Source organism: Siphateles boraxobius, unplaced genomic scaffold (genome assembly GCF_051911475.1).
Source record: "Siphateles boraxobius isolate OS27281-9 unplaced genomic scaffold, OSU_SipBor_1 191, whole genome shotgun sequence".
NCBI classification, from domain to species: Eukaryota; Metazoa; Chordata; class Actinopteri; order Cypriniformes; family Leuciscidae; genus Siphateles; species Siphateles boraxobius.
Genome location: NW_027508801.1, coordinates 107,501 through 127,193, shown reverse-complemented (window position 1 = coordinate 127,193; position 19,693 = coordinate 107,501). Strand labels below are relative to the sequence as shown.

The 19,693-nt window shown below is 37.6% G+C and overlaps 1 protein-coding gene across 7 annotated transcripts in view; it reads left to right on the top strand.

Moving 5' to 3' along the window:
• znf609a (zinc finger protein 609a) overlaps positions 1-19,693 on the top strand; it is a 157,299-nt gene that overhangs the window by 111,108 nt on the left and 26,498 nt on the right. For all 7 annotated transcript variants that reach the window (XM_077235429.1, XM_077235432.1, XM_077235431.1 and 4 more), the window contains one exon: positions 2,113-2,338. In XM_077235429.1, coding sequence (XP_077091544.1) covers positions 2,113-2,338 — 226 coding nt within the window. The remainder of the gene's footprint in view (positions 1-2,112; positions 2,339-19,693) is intronic.

The window sequence follows — 19,693 nt, the reverse complement described above, 5'->3', positions numbered from 1 at the left end:
CGTTGCATTTTTTTATTTTATTTTATTTTTTTTATATAAGAGTTGATGCATATGATCCAAACAGCAATTAAATGTTTTCGGAAGGAATAAATCATGCAAATTTCATGTTACAACTACGCTAAAACAAATGACTTTCGATTTCCACTCGGATATAGCAAGTAAATTTCACATATAATTGCAAAGTAATACATTGAATTAAAGTAGAAAGACTGAAATAGTACTTTCTTAAAATATGTCAAGAAAGCCAACGTTGGTGTGTGTTGATTTGCATGAGGTTTTCCTGAAGAATCTGAAGTGTCATTGAGCTTAATTAAATCTTGTTTTTTAATTGGTCTGATCCACTGCATGATAACAATCTGTTTGGTCAGTGTCATCCGAAACCATGATCCCATTGATTCTCGAAGGAAACAAACCCAAGAGCATGACTCATGTTGCATGTCAACAGAGATATGGAGTAGTTTAAAGTCTGTTTTGAAGGAAATTGGCACATTTATCTCAAAGCTTTAGCTTTTAATTCTTTGTCACCCGCCAACAAGCTTTAATTCAATTCAACAAAAGCCCATAATTAGATTATCAAATCAGCTCATGTGTCTAGCGCTGAATTTGCAGCAACGCATGTGAAATCGAATGGCACGAAATGAACTGATACTCTTAAGCGTGGTTGGGCATGAGTGATAATCACAGTAACACTGATGCTTCTTGGCATTAAGGTTGAATAATCCCAGGCTCCCACACAACACACTCTGTGTTCACACACTTCACCCGGCCCGTTTATAATTGCTGTAATTGAACTTCGATGTTTGGCATTAAGCGTAATGTCTGCTTACGCCTTCATAGCTGTCTGTTTACAGTCACTGTAATTATTACTCGTCCTTGTTTTTCTTTTACCTTATTTGAAATTAACGTTAATGACTAATTATTGATGAAACACTGATTCACATCTAACCCTGGATACGTTTTTGTTTCAAAGGCCTACAAACTTCCTAATTCTGCTATCATTTTATATACTTGAATTTAATGTAGATCTTGGATCTTATATATATATATATATACACACACACACACAAATGAATGTGAAACCTTTATTTGCTCAAAAATATTTAAATGCTCCCAGAATTTAGTTAAAATACTCCAAGTTAATATTATTATTGATATACATTTTTATTTATACATTTTAATGTTTTATTTAAATAAAAATATTTTATATAAAATATAAATATTCACCAATATTACAACTGATGGTTAATATAACAAAATATTCATTAAAATTATATGGTATAAAGTGTTACTCCAAGTCTTTGCATTTTAACTAAATTCTGGGAGCATTTACATAATGTTTCACATTCGTTTGTTGGGCGTCTCACATTAGGGGTTATTCATTGTCACCATACAGTACTAATGGTAACATTTTACAATACGGTTCATTAGTTAATGTTTTAACTAACAATGAGGAATACATTTGTTACGTATGTATGTATGTATTTAATAGAAATACAGCTGTTCATTGTTAGCTCATGTTAGTTCACAGTGCATTAACTAATGTTAACAAGATTGTAGTAAAGTATTAGTAAATGTTGAAATGAACATTAACAAAGATTAATAAATGTTGTATACGTGCAGTTCATGTTAACTAAGTGTTACTGTAATAATTGAATGCTTTGAAATCGTACAGGTGTGATTCCTCGAGCGGTTTACAAACCATGATTTGGTGTAAAGTCCAGGTTCAGAAAGTAAAAGTTTGTTTCAATCACCTGGATTTGCTAATTAGCACAGTTTTCAGCCAGGGGCCGGTTGCATAAACATAGCCATTACGTTAAGACAGTGTTTTAAGCTCTAGTATGACCCACTAGCAGTCAGGCTTAGTTTTTGGTATCAAATTAGGCTAATCTATGTTTTTAGGTAACTGTTTTAAAAAAGCTACGAAGTATCGTATAGAAAAAATTTGATGTCTAACTTGTAAGAGTAGTCTTCAAGGTTTATGTAACCGGCCCCAGGAGATAGAACTAATTGCTGGAGTAAACATATGGCAGGACTTTTACTTTCTGATCCCTGGCCTCTTCTCATGGTGTGGTGATCCCGATCTAACCGAACGCTCTCTGTAATGTCCCACAGATGGAGTCTCCGGTGTCCACGCCGGCTCCTCCACCGCTCCTGCTCCTCGCGCCAGTCCTCAGCGCCGACGTCTCGTCCTCGTGCGAGCAGATCATGGTCCGCACGCGCTCCGTGGCCGTCAACACCTCAGACGTGGCTCTGGCCACCGAGCCCGAGTGTCTGGGTCCTTGTGAACCTGGAACCAGCGTCAACCTGGAGGGCATCGTGTGGCAGGAGACGGAGGACGGTAAGACGGAGGAAACCGTTACACATGTAATCGCTGTTGTGTTCAAAAGTGCGAGTGTTGAAATGAAGACGAGGGGGAACAAAATCTAATGGTGATAAATATTGCAGTTATGATTTAAATTGCTCCAGGTTCAGGGCTCGACATTAAAGGGATAGTTCACCCAAATATGTAAACTCTGTCAGTAACTACTCTCCCTCATGTTGTTCAACCCCGTAAGACCTTCGTTCATCTTCGGGACACGAATTAAGATATTTGTGATTAAATCTGAGAGCTGGATCACTCCTCCATAGGCTTCTGAGGGATTGACACTTGTTCCCCGAAAAGTTATTAAAAACATCGTTAAAATAGTCCGAGTGACTACAGTGACTCAATCTTAAGTTTATCAAGCGACGAGAATACTTTTTGTGCGCAAAAACAAACAAAAATAACGACTTTATTTCAACTATTAATTTCCATCTCTGTGGGCCTCGAGTGAGTTAGCGTAGTGTGATAGCGTAGAGCTACGTCACGCGTAGACGCTCACTATTGGCCGACGCTGGTCATGTGTGTGATGCGTGTGACGTACAACACAGAAGCGCTGCGCTGTTACACTAGTGAACTCACTCGACGCCCACAGAGAAGGAAATTAAGTGTTGAAATAAAGTCGTTGTTTTTGTTTTTTTGTGCACAAAAAGTATTCTCGTCGCTTGACTAAACTTTAGATTGAGCCACTGTAGTCAATCGGACTATTTTAACGATGTCTTTAATAACTTTTCAATCCCTTAGAAGCCCATGGAGGAGTGATCCAGCTCTCAGATTTAATCACAAATATCTTAATTCGTGTTGCGAAGATGAACGAAGGTCTTACGGGGTTGAACAACATGAGGGAGAGTAATTACTGACAGAATTTACATTTTTGGGTGAACTATCCCTTTAAATACTTGGAATTTTGTAGCCTGATTAAAAAATCAATAACAAAAAATAACTAGGGAATCGCCAAAACGTGAGTGATTCTGCATTCATTTAGTGTAAGAGGCGATTGATAGTGAATGATAATATAATATATAATGTACTGACAGTAATAAGGTTGTGCTGTTGAGGCTTGCGCTGCTTCATGAGGAGAAATGGAAACAAATGAGTGCAAAACGCACAATTAAACTCATACATTTGTTTGCATAATAAATGTGTGTGTACTGTGTATAATGCATGTATGTATTTAAGAAAAATGTGTTATTTATATGTAAAATATATTTATGTATAATATTTGTTGTGTGTGTGTGTGTATATATATATATATATATGTGTATGTACATATACAGTATATACACAGTACAAACACATATATTATGTAAACAAACTTTTATTTTTTATTCGATTAATCGTTGCCCAGCACTATAAATAACCCAAACTCAAATTACAACAAAATTACTAACACTTACAACCACTATAATCTAAATTAAAATGAAAACTGAAAAAAAACTAATTTATAATATTAACAAAACTATAATCGTATATTTGTGATGATACATTAGCAAATATTGTGTCATATATATATATATATATATTACAGTTATATGGCGTTTTTGGTTTAATTTAGATGCAGCCCTAATCAGTTTAAACGGATAGATCTACTTGATCACAAAGCTGATTTATTCGTGGGTTTTTTCCTGTTATCTCAATCAAATTAGTAGATGCTCTAAACGATTTTGCCACATTGAATGAATTAATCACATCAATCCCCCATCCTCCAATAACGCCTTCGATTGGCTAGTTTTCTGTTTGGCTGACACTCAGATTCTGTGATTTCTCAGGACGCTTATTTCAGTGATATCTGTCGGCTCGCAACAATGTTTAATATGGATTTCCAATAGCATTTTGTGTATATATAAATAATCAAGCCTGTTTTGTGCTTGTTACCCATCTAGAGAAGTGCACACTAGAGAAAACACGCTTTGTTTTGCTCCCTGGACTCTAATTCAGGTGCAGGTGACTGACAGAAACGCTGCTTTTTGCCTCATTACGCAATGCTTTTCCCCCATAAAAACTATTGTTTTTCATCCAGGACCTGTGCCAAACAGTTTAGATTTAAGCGTCAGGACTAGACATTAGCCGTCTGCTTGTGTTTGTGCTGTAAACAAACAAAATCCAGACATTTGCAGCTTGATAAAGCTGAACCTTTCTCTGTTTTTCATTGCTCGGTCCTGTGAGGTTTTATGCGTGTTATTTGCTGTGGAAGTTGCTGTCCCCGTGGGGCGAGTTTTATTTTTTACAGGCTAGCAGGCATTTATAGGCAAATTAACCTGACAATTCAAGTTCTGTTTTAGCAGTGTCAATAACACAAGTCTCGCTGTGCTATTTGGCTGACGCCTGTAATTTGAACAACCGGACATATTTTGCCTTTGTTGCGATCAAGCAGAATCGCTTGGACTGAAAAGTGCTGCATTTACACTGCAAGTCTTAATGCACAGATCCCGTCTGTTTACATTCACTTTAGACTGGCATCCGATATCTGTGTTTATATTAATTCCCGCTCAAAATGATGTTCGGTGATGGTTTTAATATGCACATGGTATATGGAGCTAGAATTGTGTCTTTATTACATGCGAGAAAATAAATGATCTGACAAAAGTTGGAGAGAAAAAGTTATCACACTGATAGCAAAAACGCATTTCATGAGAGAAAAAATAATATTTGAGAGAAAAAGTTTTCACACCAATAGCAAAAAATAATAATATTTGAGAGACTAAAAAAAGTTTTGAGAGAAAGCATTTTCTCATAGAACTTAAAATGAAATTTTTTAAATTATTTCTGAGAAAAAAAATCTCTCTCAAAATACTTTGAAGAAAAATCTCAAATATATATTTTTTGCTATCGGTGTGAAAACATTTTCTCTGAAAAAAGAAAAAAAAATTCTCTCAAAACGCTTTTCTTTGCTCTCGTGTCCGGATTTTGCTTTCGCTGTGAAAATTGTGTCATGGGCGGGGCCACGTTCCTATTGGCCAGTCGGTAGGAGCGTAAATATTAATCGATTATAATCGATGCATCGATTATACAGCCGACGATTCGATGCAACGCTGCGTCCGCAAGAGTTGCGATTAATGTGTTTGTTTTCCCGCCTGTCTATTTTCAGCATCCGCTCATATGCGTACAAACGATTGTTGTTATGCACTGGGCTAACGTAACTAAACTGCCAGTGTGAATGCACCATCAGTAACTTAGTCAGCGAATTCCAAGCTAGCAGTTACTAAAGTAAACAAACAGGCGCTAACGTGTACAAAAGGCTACTTCAACAGCTTACTTGAAAAGTATAGGGTGCTTTCACACCAACTCGGAACGGAACGGGCACGGTTCGCATGAAAAATCGCTAATTATGTGAACGCTGTCTGTCATGCGGACCCGGGTGCGCACTGGGGTACCGAACCCGAGAGACTGCCTGGAGGAGGTGCGCTGAGTTCGGTTGCACTCGAACCGTGCCGCGGCTCGCGTGAATGTGAAAGCATCACGGACTCGGGTGCGCACTTGTTCAGGAAGTAAGTGACCTCCGCATGCTTTTTAGCTGGTTATGATGTATTTAGTTAAATAAAACACATGTAAGGGATGATAGTGTTGATAATTTACGTTGGATAAGAGCGAGTGTGAGTCTGCCGTGTATTCACACACACATAGCGTGTGGACTTAGGGCAACAAATTAATGGAAATCCACTGTCTCCTGCGTTTGCAATCAGCAAAAAGCCAAATGCGACACAGTAAACCGGTGTTGTTCACTCAGCTGCGCATAATAGCACCAAATAAAATAAAAAAACACAATACATTGACCCGCGTTCTGTTTTCTATCATGCGTCGTACACGTTTGCGATGATGTAAGATGCACGGAAACGCACCAGGATTCGATAGAATCAAGTTTTGAACTGTATGCAGTAACTGTTATATTTGCTGTTCTATTTGCAGTGCATTGAGCACAACATACACATTATGTGAATAGAATACTGTTCCTGTATTCTCAATAAAAGGCAAATTATAAACATTTTTGTTGATTTATTTGAAACTTAATAGATATCATGTAAAAATATCGAGTATTGAATCGTATCGCGGGGAATTCTGAAGTATCGAAAATAATCGAATCGTTGGCTTAAGAAATCGGTATCGTATCGAATCGTCATGTAGGCTCCGATTTACACCCCTACCAGTTGGGTGAGAATCGTCTTGTCTAGGGAGTCGATCTGAATCATTACACCATTGTTCGGTTCACCGAGATAGATGCCGCCTCTGCCTTAGTTGAGCACGGACACTCCAATGTTTGGGTAAGATGATGTCACACACAACTCGATGGGTATAGCGGAGCAAGTTCAGCATCACTGAATATTAAACATTAAAAAATAGCACTCATATTCATGAATGAATGTGTATTATATTATTAGCCATCACGCTAGGTAAACTTGCAAACTCACCTGTTTATACTATTTTTAAATCAAATGCCAAATGAATGTTTTGATTTAGATAGTTTCTCACCTTATTTAGTGAGTAGTGAGCTAGTTTCTGTAGACTTTTTCTCTCAAATATAATTTTTTCTCTCATGAAAAGCTTTTTTGCTGTCAGTGTGATAACATTTTCTCTCAAACTTTTTTTTCTCTCTCAGACCATTTATTTTCTCGCATGTAATAAAGACACAATTCTAGCTCCATAATGGTAGACCCTGGTTTTGAACGGCCGTGCTATTAAAAATTATTTATAAAATTCATGTCGGGTGGTCATGATTATATGCCAGCATGGACAAGATAACAGCTGTCATGACTCATGAATGTTTAGAGAGAAAGCGCATGCGATCAGATTGTCCAGATATTGGATATGTATCTGATTTAAAACCACATTTATAAGTGGCTCAGATTGGACGTGAAAAAAACGGATCTCATGCGGATTTGTGCGTTTACACGTGTGCAACAAATCTGTCAGATGTGAGTAAAAGATCAGATTTTTTGTGCCCGTGTAAACGCAGTGTAGCTTAAAGGTCCTGTAACTTTTTCACTCTACTAAAGCATAAAAATACCATAATATGTTTGCATATATTGAGGAAACATGCTAAGTTCATATACTCATTTCTCTGAGAAACACTTCTACAGCCAGTTATTTCACTTTGAAATGTGCGTTTCCAGGCTGGGTTTTGGTCTGACTCTGAGATGCTGCACTTTGCCATTTTTTGTTGTCCATTGCGCTCGTTCCTGTTGCGCGTCGAGTCTGAGGAGGCGGGGCGGGAGAAACGACAATCTCCGATATTTTGAATTGGACTGCAATACCTATTTCAACCACTAGTTGTCATTCTTACAGACTGCACCTTTAAACTTTCTCCTTCGCCCACTCGTTTCATTAGCTCCATTAGCGCCGCTCATCTCTCTTGCTAACGCACAGAAGTTGTGCTAGTTCACACCACATCAAATGCTTCCCCGGTCTCTTCGAATCTCCATCCGTCTGGCTCAACCTCCAGTCGTGATGATACAGTGTCAGTGCCGCGGTCTCGTGGCACACGGCCTCCGTTTGAAAAATGCAGAAAACAAGCCAGAGGAAAGTCTGAATGCGCCTCCAGAGAGGGTCATGGGAATGAGTGATAACCAGCATGCTTTGCAGTTGGAGTTGTTAGCGACGTCTCTGTTTAGATGCCCAGAGGCTTCTTGAGCTCTGTGGAGAGTTGTATAATGCAGTGTTTCCCTTTTTATAATGCAACCTTTTTTTTGTTTTTTTGCCATGGCACAGTTTCTATAAGTAAAAAAACCTCTGTATAAAACCACTGTATAAAAATGCAGGCTAAAATTGCACAAACATATAAACACTAGATATTATATTAAAAGTAGGCCTAGTACTCGCATTTGATGTGAAACTCGAGCTTAAGTCATGTGGGAGTACAAGAAGCTCCTAGTATGACGTTGTTGGTGATGATAAATCGACAGATTTACATATCATTAAACACTTGTTGATGTTTGGTATTGTGGCTTTATATAGCTATGGTAAGACACTTGCATGTGTCCTATATTAATATTTCATGAAAATCAAGCTCAAATTGAGTAAGCCGATGAGGTTTTTGACCTGCGAATGACAGATATGGTTTGTCTGTCACTGAAAGCAGTACGTGCATCGCATTACTTTATCATCAATGTTCAGGATATAAAGTTTATTGTAGCTATATAGGAGCTCAGTTTTCTTGTTTTTGAAATCTCCCGATTAAAATCTCATTATACAAAACATTAAGCGCTATGCATTAGGGATGGGCATTTCAAGCAAACAAATATTCGTAGATCACTGGGTATTATTCGATTATTGTTATAAAATCGCACCCCCACATGCACGCACACATGCTTGCATAGGCTACACACCAGAGCTTGATACGACCTGATAAGAAGCAGTTAAATAATGGATTATTTTCTTCAGACACTTCAGATGCGCACTGTTCCACATGATGTTTTTGAATTGCTTGAAATATGATTGAAATCACTTAAAAAAGGAAAATGCAGTTCAGTGCAACATGTGCAGCGCAAGTCTGTCATATCGGCTACATAACATTATAATTGTGTGTTTGGGACATGGTCCGACTTTTGTTTTTGTTATCAGGCTCTCAGAAATTGTATAAAAATTTGGATTTATTGACCAATATATCGGTTATCGGCTTGCAAATATAAATAGTTATCGGTATCATCAGCCATAATTTTCATATCAGTGCATCCCTGGTTATAGGTATTAGCAGTCTAAATAAATCACACCAGCTTACAGAAATGAACTTGCAAGGGTTGGCTAGTTTTTCTGCATCACTGGTGCATGAATTGTTCCTGCATATGTATGTGATTCTCATCTAAAATGTTGCGTTGCTAAAATGTTCAACCTAAAGGCTGAACCTCCTCTTTGCTGTGTAATTTGAATACCAAATGCTGACCTTTGGGACTCTAGTATTTACAGAGACCCGTGTGGATCAAAGATCGGTTAGCATGAGGAGATGGAAATGCCCAAACCCTCCTCTATCCCCCAGTGACAGCCCCTCAAAACCAGGGCGAATAATGAGGGGTTCATGGTAGTGTTGGGAATCGAGATTTGATTCCAATACTTGAGGTCAGGAATCGGATACTTGTTTAAAATTAAAATTTCAATTCCTTTGTGAGCATTTCAAAATGACTTTAAAGGTGACATATTATGCCCCTTTTCACAAGATGTAATATAAATCTATAGTGTCCCCAGAATGTGTTTGTGAAATTTCAGCTTACAGATCATTTATCATAGCTTGTCAAATTTGCCCCTTTTTGGGTGTGAGCAAAAACGTGCAGTTTTTGTGTGTCTAAATGCAAATGAGCTTCCTCGTCCCGCCTCCGTTCAGAAGAGGGCCGATCTAATTGTATAGATTGTACATTTTTTATTTGTTCTTTTTTAATTACTTGGTGTTTACTTGTCTTTAATAATGCTTTAAAATGTATCTTAGTTAGGCTAGTTGTTTTTCTATGGTGTTTTTAAACCACCGGCAAACGTTCCTTGTGTAAGTGTACTTTAGCCTGTTGATTTTTATTCGTGATATTCAGCTACAATTAGGCCTAAATGTTTTGCAATAAGACTTAACGTGAAGGATATCTATCTATGTTGTTTTTTTTAACCTTATTGGAATCGAAATTAGGAATCGATAAGAATCGAAATCATTAAAATTCAAACGATACCCAACCCTAGTTCATGGAAAGTAGAGGGTAGGAAACCCTTATGAGAAAAAAAAGCTCAGAGAAAGTGACGTTTTGCAAGAGCGTAGCAACATGCGTGTCTACGCGATGGAAACTAAACAATCAAATTAAACTTCAAATAATTTTTTTCCAAAGATGTTTTCTGTCATATAAGATAGTTTTTATCACGCTGTTGTAAGTTTAATTGTTAGTTTTTAAAAAATAAGTTGTCTTAGTGTCTGACGTCATGATTGACAGCTGCTCTAAACGAAGTATCACTGAGGCACCAAACAGACTTTTTGGGGGATTTTCGGGAGGAGATTGGAGCTTCAACTTCGTTTAATTTCTACATGTCCATAACTGTTTATTTCACACAGTAAACGTTATAGTAACAGTTTACGCAGGAGTGAGGGCGGGACCTTGATATCGCGGCTTCACGTTCACTACTGCACAAAATCAGGTCCCAAATCAGCGCAAGATATCAGGGCCATATTAGGACTTTGGCGGCTTCACTTTTCACCAATGGAAGAGAGTGAAGGGGCGTCGTCCATCTTTTTTTACAGTCTAGAGCCTTTTAGAGCCTCTTCTCTTGCCGTTCCCAGCTACTGACACTCTGAAATGTCAAATCTTCCAGAGCTTTATGGCTCCTGAAGTTCCTCTCCGGAAAACATCCCTGTGGTGAGCTGGCGTGACGTTAGCTTGGCTTTAGCGAAACGAGCTTGAGTCCTTGCCAGGTCAGAGTTGTTGCGATGCCTGAGTCTGGGTGGCAAACCTCTACACACGCAAACCAAGTCCTGGCTGTCCTTTGTGGCAATCTCTTCATGCAAGTTCTCTCTTTTTATTGGATGGCAGCCATAACCAGTCCTGCGTTTAACATCTTGAAAGCATGATGCTCTGGTGTTCAAATGAGCCTTAACCACAAGACTTTGTCTTTTCCAGAAATAAAAGGGGAATATATATACAGTCAAACCAAAATGCATTCAGACATCTTCAACATTTCTCACATTATCACTTGTTTATTCACTATAGTTTAGAAAATGGTAATAAAATATGAGAAGAACTCAGTTGATATTTCACTGGTTTTGTCCGTCCTTCTGTTAGACTCTCACACATGAATTATGATGAATATCTGTCAGCTGTTAAATTTAACTGCACAATTAGATAATACCAGTTTAGCTCAAACAATTACTAACCAATGCTTCATGTTGTTCAGTCTGTGGTGTAAAAAGGTGCATTAGCAATTAAAGAAAAAACACTTCAGCAAAACATGATCAGCTCAAAGTGTCCCAATCATTTTTGCTCCCAAATATTACTAGTAGTCGCTGTATGAAGAATATTTGTGTATAATATGTCAGATTACTTTATTTTGCTCTCCTCACTTACATAAATGAACTATCGTGTCCTGCACACACTATTATAAAAAATATCTGTTGTCTGAATCCTTTGTGTTTTGACAGTAAAGCAGGTCTTTAAAGGAAATTGGCGAAGTAGACAAGACAAACGTTGTTTTGGAGAACCGCCAGACCTTGCCAAACAATTAAAGGTTGTTTACTTTGCTGTGAGGAGGTCCTTGGATCTGTCTGAAGGCGGTTTCTCTTGATGGCACATTTCCACCTCTCCAACCAGCGTGTCTGTCATAAACACCGTGGATTTCTCCAAATCCAGAGCAGAAGTCTTGTGTCGTGGCTATTGTCCCCTTGTCCGAAAGAATGTAATGAAGACAGACACTTGACATGTGGATGTCGGCTCAGGCAAGCCGGTCTGGAAAACACACAAAGAGCCCTGTTGGGTTGTCATGTTTGCCTTGGAGAGTGTGGTATTCATTTCTTTTCTTAGTATCTCTTGTCTCTTTCTTTTCTCTGTCAGTCAGACAGACTGAGCCAAGCGCATACAGAATGCCAGATCTAGCCTGTCTTTTTCTTTCTTTCTCGGCTTGTGGTCAAGCTCTGCTTTTGGTTTTGTTCCACACTTCCCTTTTTGTCTCTTCGTTTTTTCCCCCTTAGATCTTCCATCAAAGTCTTTCTCCTCCTCGTCTAACAGCTCTTGCGTTTCGCAGCAGGATCGGGCTGGCTCTCTCGGTCCCTGTCAGCGCTGTCAATATTGGACAACAATGACCAGATGCAGCCAGTTCTCGCTCGTGTTTTTCTTCTGGCTTTTGCAAGCTGAAAATCCAAAACCGATGAAGACACACTAGCCAGAAATGGCCTCACGGGTGTTGACGTTACTTTCAGTAAGTGTACGGGCAGATATCGCCTGGGAACAAAGAGTCATTGACTACGTTTACATGAACAACTTTTGTTTAAATTGAATTTAGTGTTTACATGAACGCTAAACAATTAATCTGGTTGATGTGCGTGATTATGTCGCAAGTTTCAAATTGGAATTGTTTTTTTGACATGCGTACACTGCACGAATATACCGTTTCCCGTTGTTTGCGCATAATAATCATTCTCCTACATTGGTTCTTTTTTTGTTTTAAACAGCGGACTTAATATTTATCCATTTCTGGTATTAATAAGAATTCTGGTCATTATAAAATGACGGGTAACTAATTTATACGACACTTTATTCCACAGTAAGAACAGCTCGTTCAGCGCGTCACACGTCATTACGCTATTTCTACGTCATTGCACGGGTGCGTAATTACTGAAAGAATTTTTTTTTTGGGTGAACTAACCCTTTAAGGTGTTTACATGAAGGCTTTTCAGTCTGATTGAGCCGTCAATCCAATTACTAACGGATTATTTGGTTGCATGTAAATGAATCCAATGACCAGATGCAGCCCGTTCTCGCTCGTTTAATTCTTCTGGCTTTTGCAAGCTGATAAAATCCAAAACCGATGAAGACACACTAGCAAGAAATGGCCTCAAGGGTGTTGACATTAGAGCTCTCTTCAGTAATACAAAAGTGTACGGGAAGATATCGCCTGGGAAAAAAAAGAGTCATTGTTTATTTCCCAGGTTTGAATGGCAAGGTGTGTTTGTGTACCTTTCATTTCTACTTAACTCGAGGGTTTATAAACGGCACCTGGCAACCCTTCGTCGTCCTCCGGGAAGAAGTGCTGTGGATTGATGTCTGGGGGAAGGGAACGAAGCACAAGTTACTCAGCTGTGCTAAATCACTAGTCTAGATATTACAAAAGAAGTGCAGTCCTTCCCCCCTCTCTCAGGAGACCAGCTCACCTCGGTCATGTGACCCGGATAATCAGTGGAAGCAGCCACCCGAGCAAACATGTCAAAGGATCGCAACCTCATAAAAAAATCAGGTCTTTGACAAGCAAGTCTGTTCTTTGAGGATGACTGATTGTTCCTGCTTTAGTCTTGTGCAAAAACAGATGTCAAACAGGATATTTGTGTTTGTCCTTTATTAGCATATTTTTCTTAAGTGGCTTTGATAATTGTTTTATTATTTGTTTTATTTATATTTTTTTACCTTAAACTTTATTTTAATATTTAATAAAGATGCATAGACTCATGTCATTCATGGTGTATTTATTTTTTATAAGGGATTGGCCGATACCGATAATTCTTTATATTTGCAAGCCGATAACCGATATATTGGTAGATAAATCTAAATTTTGAGATCCTGATTACAAAAACAAAAGTCTCATCATTAAAAGCCATGTCTCAAGCACACAATTATAATGTTCTTATTATATGTAGCCGATATGACAGACGTGTGCTGCATGTTGCACTGAACTGTATTTTACTTTTTTTTTTAAGTGATTCCAATCATATTTCAAGCAATGCAAAACCATCATGTTGAGCAGTGCGCATCTGAAGTCTCTCAGCTGAAGGAAATAATACATTATTTATCAACTTTAACATATTGGCCAATTTTTCTTATCAGGCCGATATCAATATGGTGGATCCCTATTTTGTATGGCTATGGTTACACCACTTGAGTTATTAAATTGAATACATTGAATTTATCTTTTTCTTCCTCATTCATCAGAGACATAGATCCCCTTTTCCACCCTGTTTCTCTCCATTTGACCTTCAGTCGGTGAAAAGAGGGACTACGGAGAATGACGAGTTTAAAGAGAATGGGGAAGGAGGTGCAGGGTCAATGCCAGGGGACCTTTTTCTTGCCCCCTCCCTAAGCCTAGCGGGACATGGGGGCAGATTACGGGTCCATGCTTGCCTATTAATGAAAGTCTTTGCGAGAGAAATTAGACTGGTGACCCAGGCCCCTTTGTTTCCCCCACTTCTTTTTTTGGGCTCGTCAGTTCTTTGTTGCCAATAGGATCCTCTTTGATGTGGGGCTATTGGGGAAGCTTGAACTAAGGGGCCCACAGCCATGGAAATTACCCATTTATTGCTCGGAGGCAAGGGCACAGGGTAGAAATGGGATATAAGATGACAAGTGCATTGCTTTTTAGATGGAGGGGTGGTGGGATCAGACTTCCATTCTTCCAGTCGCCACCAAGGTTCACCTATAGACTAACCAAAGAAAGTAGTCTTAAAGGGATAGTTCACATCAAGGATGATAAATATATACTGTAGTTTTAAAAATCATTCTCAATATTAAAGATTAGCAGAGTTCACACCACAGCTATAAAGATAACGATAGTTGGGATTACTTTCGTAACGATTTTTTCATTACAGCTCTTGAACGATAAAACACTGACTGGCAATCAGAATCCATTCTAATTTAAAGGGCTCGTGCATTTAAAATGGCAGACAACATTGTGGAGAAGTTAATCGCTGAGGTCTGATTTGATTTTTTTTCTGGTTTGATAAGTCAAGCCACTTTTCAAGTGAATGGGGATGGAAAGCAATCGCTCATATCCATAAACAGAAGTATTACCTCAGGTTTCCAGCGCTCGTTTCCACAACATTGTCTTGCTTCCTTTTAAGTTGCGGTGAAAAAGACTAGGTGTTATTTTTATTCCACTATATTGACTATGTCAGCTAAATTCACTGTAGATTATTAGCTTGCTGAGGACATCTGCTGGTTAAAGCCGTGTAAATGCCACGAGAACAGCAAAATCATGTTCAATTATGTTACAACCGCAGCGCGCGAGCTTACAATGAACAGTCCGTTATCGTTCGTTGGTGTGGACGCAAATGTATTTAGCTTTATAGCTATCTTTATAGTTATCGTTCGTTGGTGTGGACGCAAATATATTTATTGTTATAGCTATCTTTATAGTTATCGTTTGTTGGTGTGGACGCAAATATAGTTATCCTTATAGTTATTATTGTCGTTTGTTGGTGTGGACGCAAATATATTTATCATTATAGTTATCTTTATATCTTTCGTTGGTGTGGACGCATATATATTTATCGTTATAGCTATCTTTATAGTTATCGTTCGTTGGTGTGGACGCAAATATAGTTATCGTTATAGCTATCTTTATAGTTATCGTTCGTTGGTGTGGACGCAAATATAGTTATCGTTATAGTTATCTTTATTGTTATCGTTTGTTGGTGTGGACGCAAATATAGTTATTGTTATAGTTATCATTATTGTTATCGTTTGTTGGTGTGGACGCAAATATAGTTATCGTTATAGTTATCATTATTGTTATCGTTTGTTGGTGTGGACGCAAATATAGTTATCGTTTGTTGGTGTGGACGCAAATATAGTTATCGTTATAGTTATCATTATTGTTATCGTTTGTTGGTGTGGACGCAAATATAGTTATCGTTATAGTTATCATTATTGTTATCGTTTGTAGTGTGGACGCAAATATAGTTATTGTTATGGTTATCATTATTGTTATCGTTTGTTGGTTTGTACGCAAATATATTTATCGTTATAGCTATCTTTTATAGTTATCGTTTGTTGGTGTGGGCGCAAATATATTTATCGTTATAGCTATCTTTTATAGTTATCGTTTGTTGGTGTGGATGTAAATATATTTATCGTTATAGCTATCTTTATATCTTTCGTTGGTGTGGACGCAAATATAGTTATCGTTATAGCTGTCTTTATAGTTATCGTTCGTTGATGTGGACGCAAATATAGTTATCGTTATAGTTATCGTTATAGTTATCATTCGTTGGTGTGGACGCAAATATAGTTATCTTTTATAGTTATCGTGTGTTGGTGTGGACACAAATATATTTATCGTTATAGCTATCTTTTATAGTTATCGTTTGTTGGTGTGGACGCAAATATAATTATCGTTATAGCTATCTTTATAGTTATCATTCGTTGGTGTGGACGCAAATATAGTTATCTTTATAGTTATCATTTGTTGGTGTGGACGCATATATAGTTATCGTTATAGCTATCTTAATAGTTATTGTTGTTTGGTGTGGACGCAAATATAGTTATCGTTATAGCTATCTTTATAGTTATCATTCGTTGGTGTGGACGCAAATATAGTTATCGTTATAGCTATCTTTATAGTTATCGTTCGTTGATGTGGATGCAAATATAGTTGTCGTTCTTGGTGTGAACGGCCCTTTAGCCTCAGACTCTGAATTCAACACGTTTCTTTTTCCTCTTCAAGGAATCAGCTGCTTTTTTCAATCCATTTGATCATGGGATTCTTCAGATGTGGCATAAAGGGTGTTTTTCTGTACCCAACCTTTACTTTTTATCCAAAGATATCAGTTTCCCTTGTCGGTTTCACGTAATATAGCTTGTCGTTGTATGTAAAAGTCCTACCTGCCCTTCAAACAATGTGAAAACAAACAAACAAGAGCTCTCTGTCGACTAGTCAATCATGCATGGCTCTTTACTGTCTGTTTCTTAACTCAGTGAGACAGCGAGAATGTCTTCTCTTCTCTTAGCCTCGAGAATAAGCCTGCAGTCTTAGTTTGGACTTGTCTGGCACACCAATTTGCTTCTCTTGGCATAGAAGTATGCAAAACAGCCATTGAGAGCCTCGCTAAGCAAGTAGGGAAAACTGCCAAGACCAGCACAATGAAGTAAGTACTTTCAGCTTGTTTGCCGTCACGTTTTCCATGATCCACAGACTTCTAATGATTCATCCTCTTTACGAAATTTCACCGGGTTAAGAGGCGTACAGTGAGTTTGGTCAAGCTCTTGCAAGATCAACAAACAATGACATGCTAGTTTAACCTGTTAACCGTTTCCAGAGCGTCGGCGCACTGAAGCGGTTTTTTTTTATTTAGTTCAAATTTACTATCAGATTTAATGTTATACCTTGACAAACTATACATCATTAAAAAGATATAATACTCAAGATTCAGTATTTGACCACTATTGTATTCTGAGAAACTTATAGTGACAGTTATGTCTTAATTTGTGTCAGGAGTTATGAAATGAAAAAATGAGTCGATACCTTTAATATGAATTATGAGCGTCAGCTGGTCCATTCATAAAAAACACTCCGTGCTGTCGTCATGACAGCGATTCACAAAACAACGTCCCTCAGGGCTTTAGCTCAAAAATGTGCAGACTTGGAGAAATATTGATATATTCTCATAGATTCACATCATATTTCTATAGACAGGAATAATATTTGTTGAATTTATACCCAAATGCGTCGATGTAATCATTATGATCGCTTCTTACTGAGATGTGCTGTGTTTTCAATTCATACCAATAGCCTGAGGGCGCTATATGCACAATAACAGTCCATATATGGATCACGAAGAAGACCCAGTCATGTGACATTCCAGGACGTCACTGATACAGAAAGTAGCTGACAGAGATCGCTGTAACATGCAGATAAAGATGTTTTGAAGACAATAAACATGATTGCAATGATATTTGAGTTACCTGTGTTCTTCAAGCCATGCCAGGTATTTCATAATAATAGATTATATTTATAATGTAATGCTAATCGATATAGATTTCATCATCGTGCAGAACACTATAAATAATACATTTTCTGTCGGATTTTTTTTTATATGAAGCCAAATTAGATCACAGAAGATTATTTAAAACACTCGACTTGCGTTATAAAGTAAGTTTGGAGCACAAACATGGTTTTAATCTCTTAAATGGTCGTGTATTGATGGTGTGCTAAGCTAACATGCTAGCTAGCCCAGGTGCACCTGCCACCAGCAGTTATTGATTTATGATTTTTTTTCTAAATAGGAATGCTTACTGAAATGTTTCAGTGCATTTGATACCAGTTTCAAATATTTAGTGAGAACTTTGATAAAAGAAATTAGGGTTTGAAACCCTATGAATAGCCTGTGAATAGCCAGTCGTTAGTAGCTATAATGCAGACAAAAGAAATGCATATTTAGAGCCATAACCAGTCTGGAGAGGTGTAAATGTGTGCAGGGGAGACTCACACTGAATGGGGCTCGTTTGCACCACAAAATAATAGAGACAATAGACTGATTAGATGACTCAGAAGATGACTAAACATCAGTTTGCATTTTAGAGTCTAATCAAAATAAAGTAATTTGAAATGATCTTGAAAAACATTTAACTAAATACAGAGTTTTAGACTTATCATTTTCAGATTTTAAATATAAAATGGTCACACATATGGCTTTAGCTGCAGTGCATTTCTAGATTCCTCCAGGGCCAACTTCAATTTTATTTTTATGAAGATGTTTCATAAAAGTAAATTTCTAATAACTTTACAAAACTTTGAAGCTATTTAAACATTTTTTTTTCATTATGACAATAATTATTTCTACATTTACAATAAACTACTAGGTGTCAGCTTTCAAATGAGATCATACTTGTGCTTTTAGTGCAAAGGGTTCATGAACTGTATCTGTTTAAGTTTGGGTATGCCATTTCTGGGGATTTTTCAAAAGTGGCCTTGAAGGTTAACAGGTTAAAGGGATAGTTTACTCAAAAATGAAAATTACCCCATGATTTACTCGCCCTCAATTCATGACATTCTTCTTTCAGATGAATACAATCGGAGTTATATTACAAAATGTCTTGGCTTTTCCAAGCTTTATAATGGCTGTGGATGGCCGGTTTCTGTTTTGAAGTCCATAAAAGTGCATCCATCCATCATAAAAGTCCATCCATCCATCATAAAAGTGCATCCATCCATCATAAAAGTGCATCCATCCATCATAAAAGTGCATCTATCCATCATAAAAGTGAATCGATCCATCATAAAAGTGCATCTAACCATCATAAAAGTGCATCTATCCGTCATAAAAGTGCATCTAACCATCATAAAAGTGCATCTATCCGTCATAAAAGTGCATCTAACCATCATAAAAGTGCATCCATCCATCATAAAAGTGCATCTAACCGTCATAAAAGTGCATCCATCCGTCATAAAAGTGCATCTAACCATCATAAAAGTGCATCCATCCATCATAAAAGTGCATCTATCCGTCATAAAAGTGCATCTATACATACATCCATCCATCCGTCATAAAAGTGCATCTATCCGTCATAAAAGTGCATCTAACCATCATAAAAGTGCATCTATCCATCATAAAAGTGCATCTAACCGTCATAAAAGTGCATCTATACATCCATCCATCCATCATAAAAGCGCATCTATCCGTCATAAAAGTGCATCTATCCGTCATAAAAGTGCATCTATCCGTCATAAAAGTGCATCTATCCGTCATAAAAGTGCATCTATCCGTCATAAAAGTGCATCTATCCATCCATCCATCATAAAAGTGCATCCATTCATCATAAAAGTGCATCCATTCATCATAAAAGTGAATCCATTCATCATAAAAGTGCATCTATCCGTCATAAAAGTGCATCTATCCATCCATCCATCATAAAAGTGCATCCATTCATCATAAAAGTGCATCTAACCGTCATAAAAGTG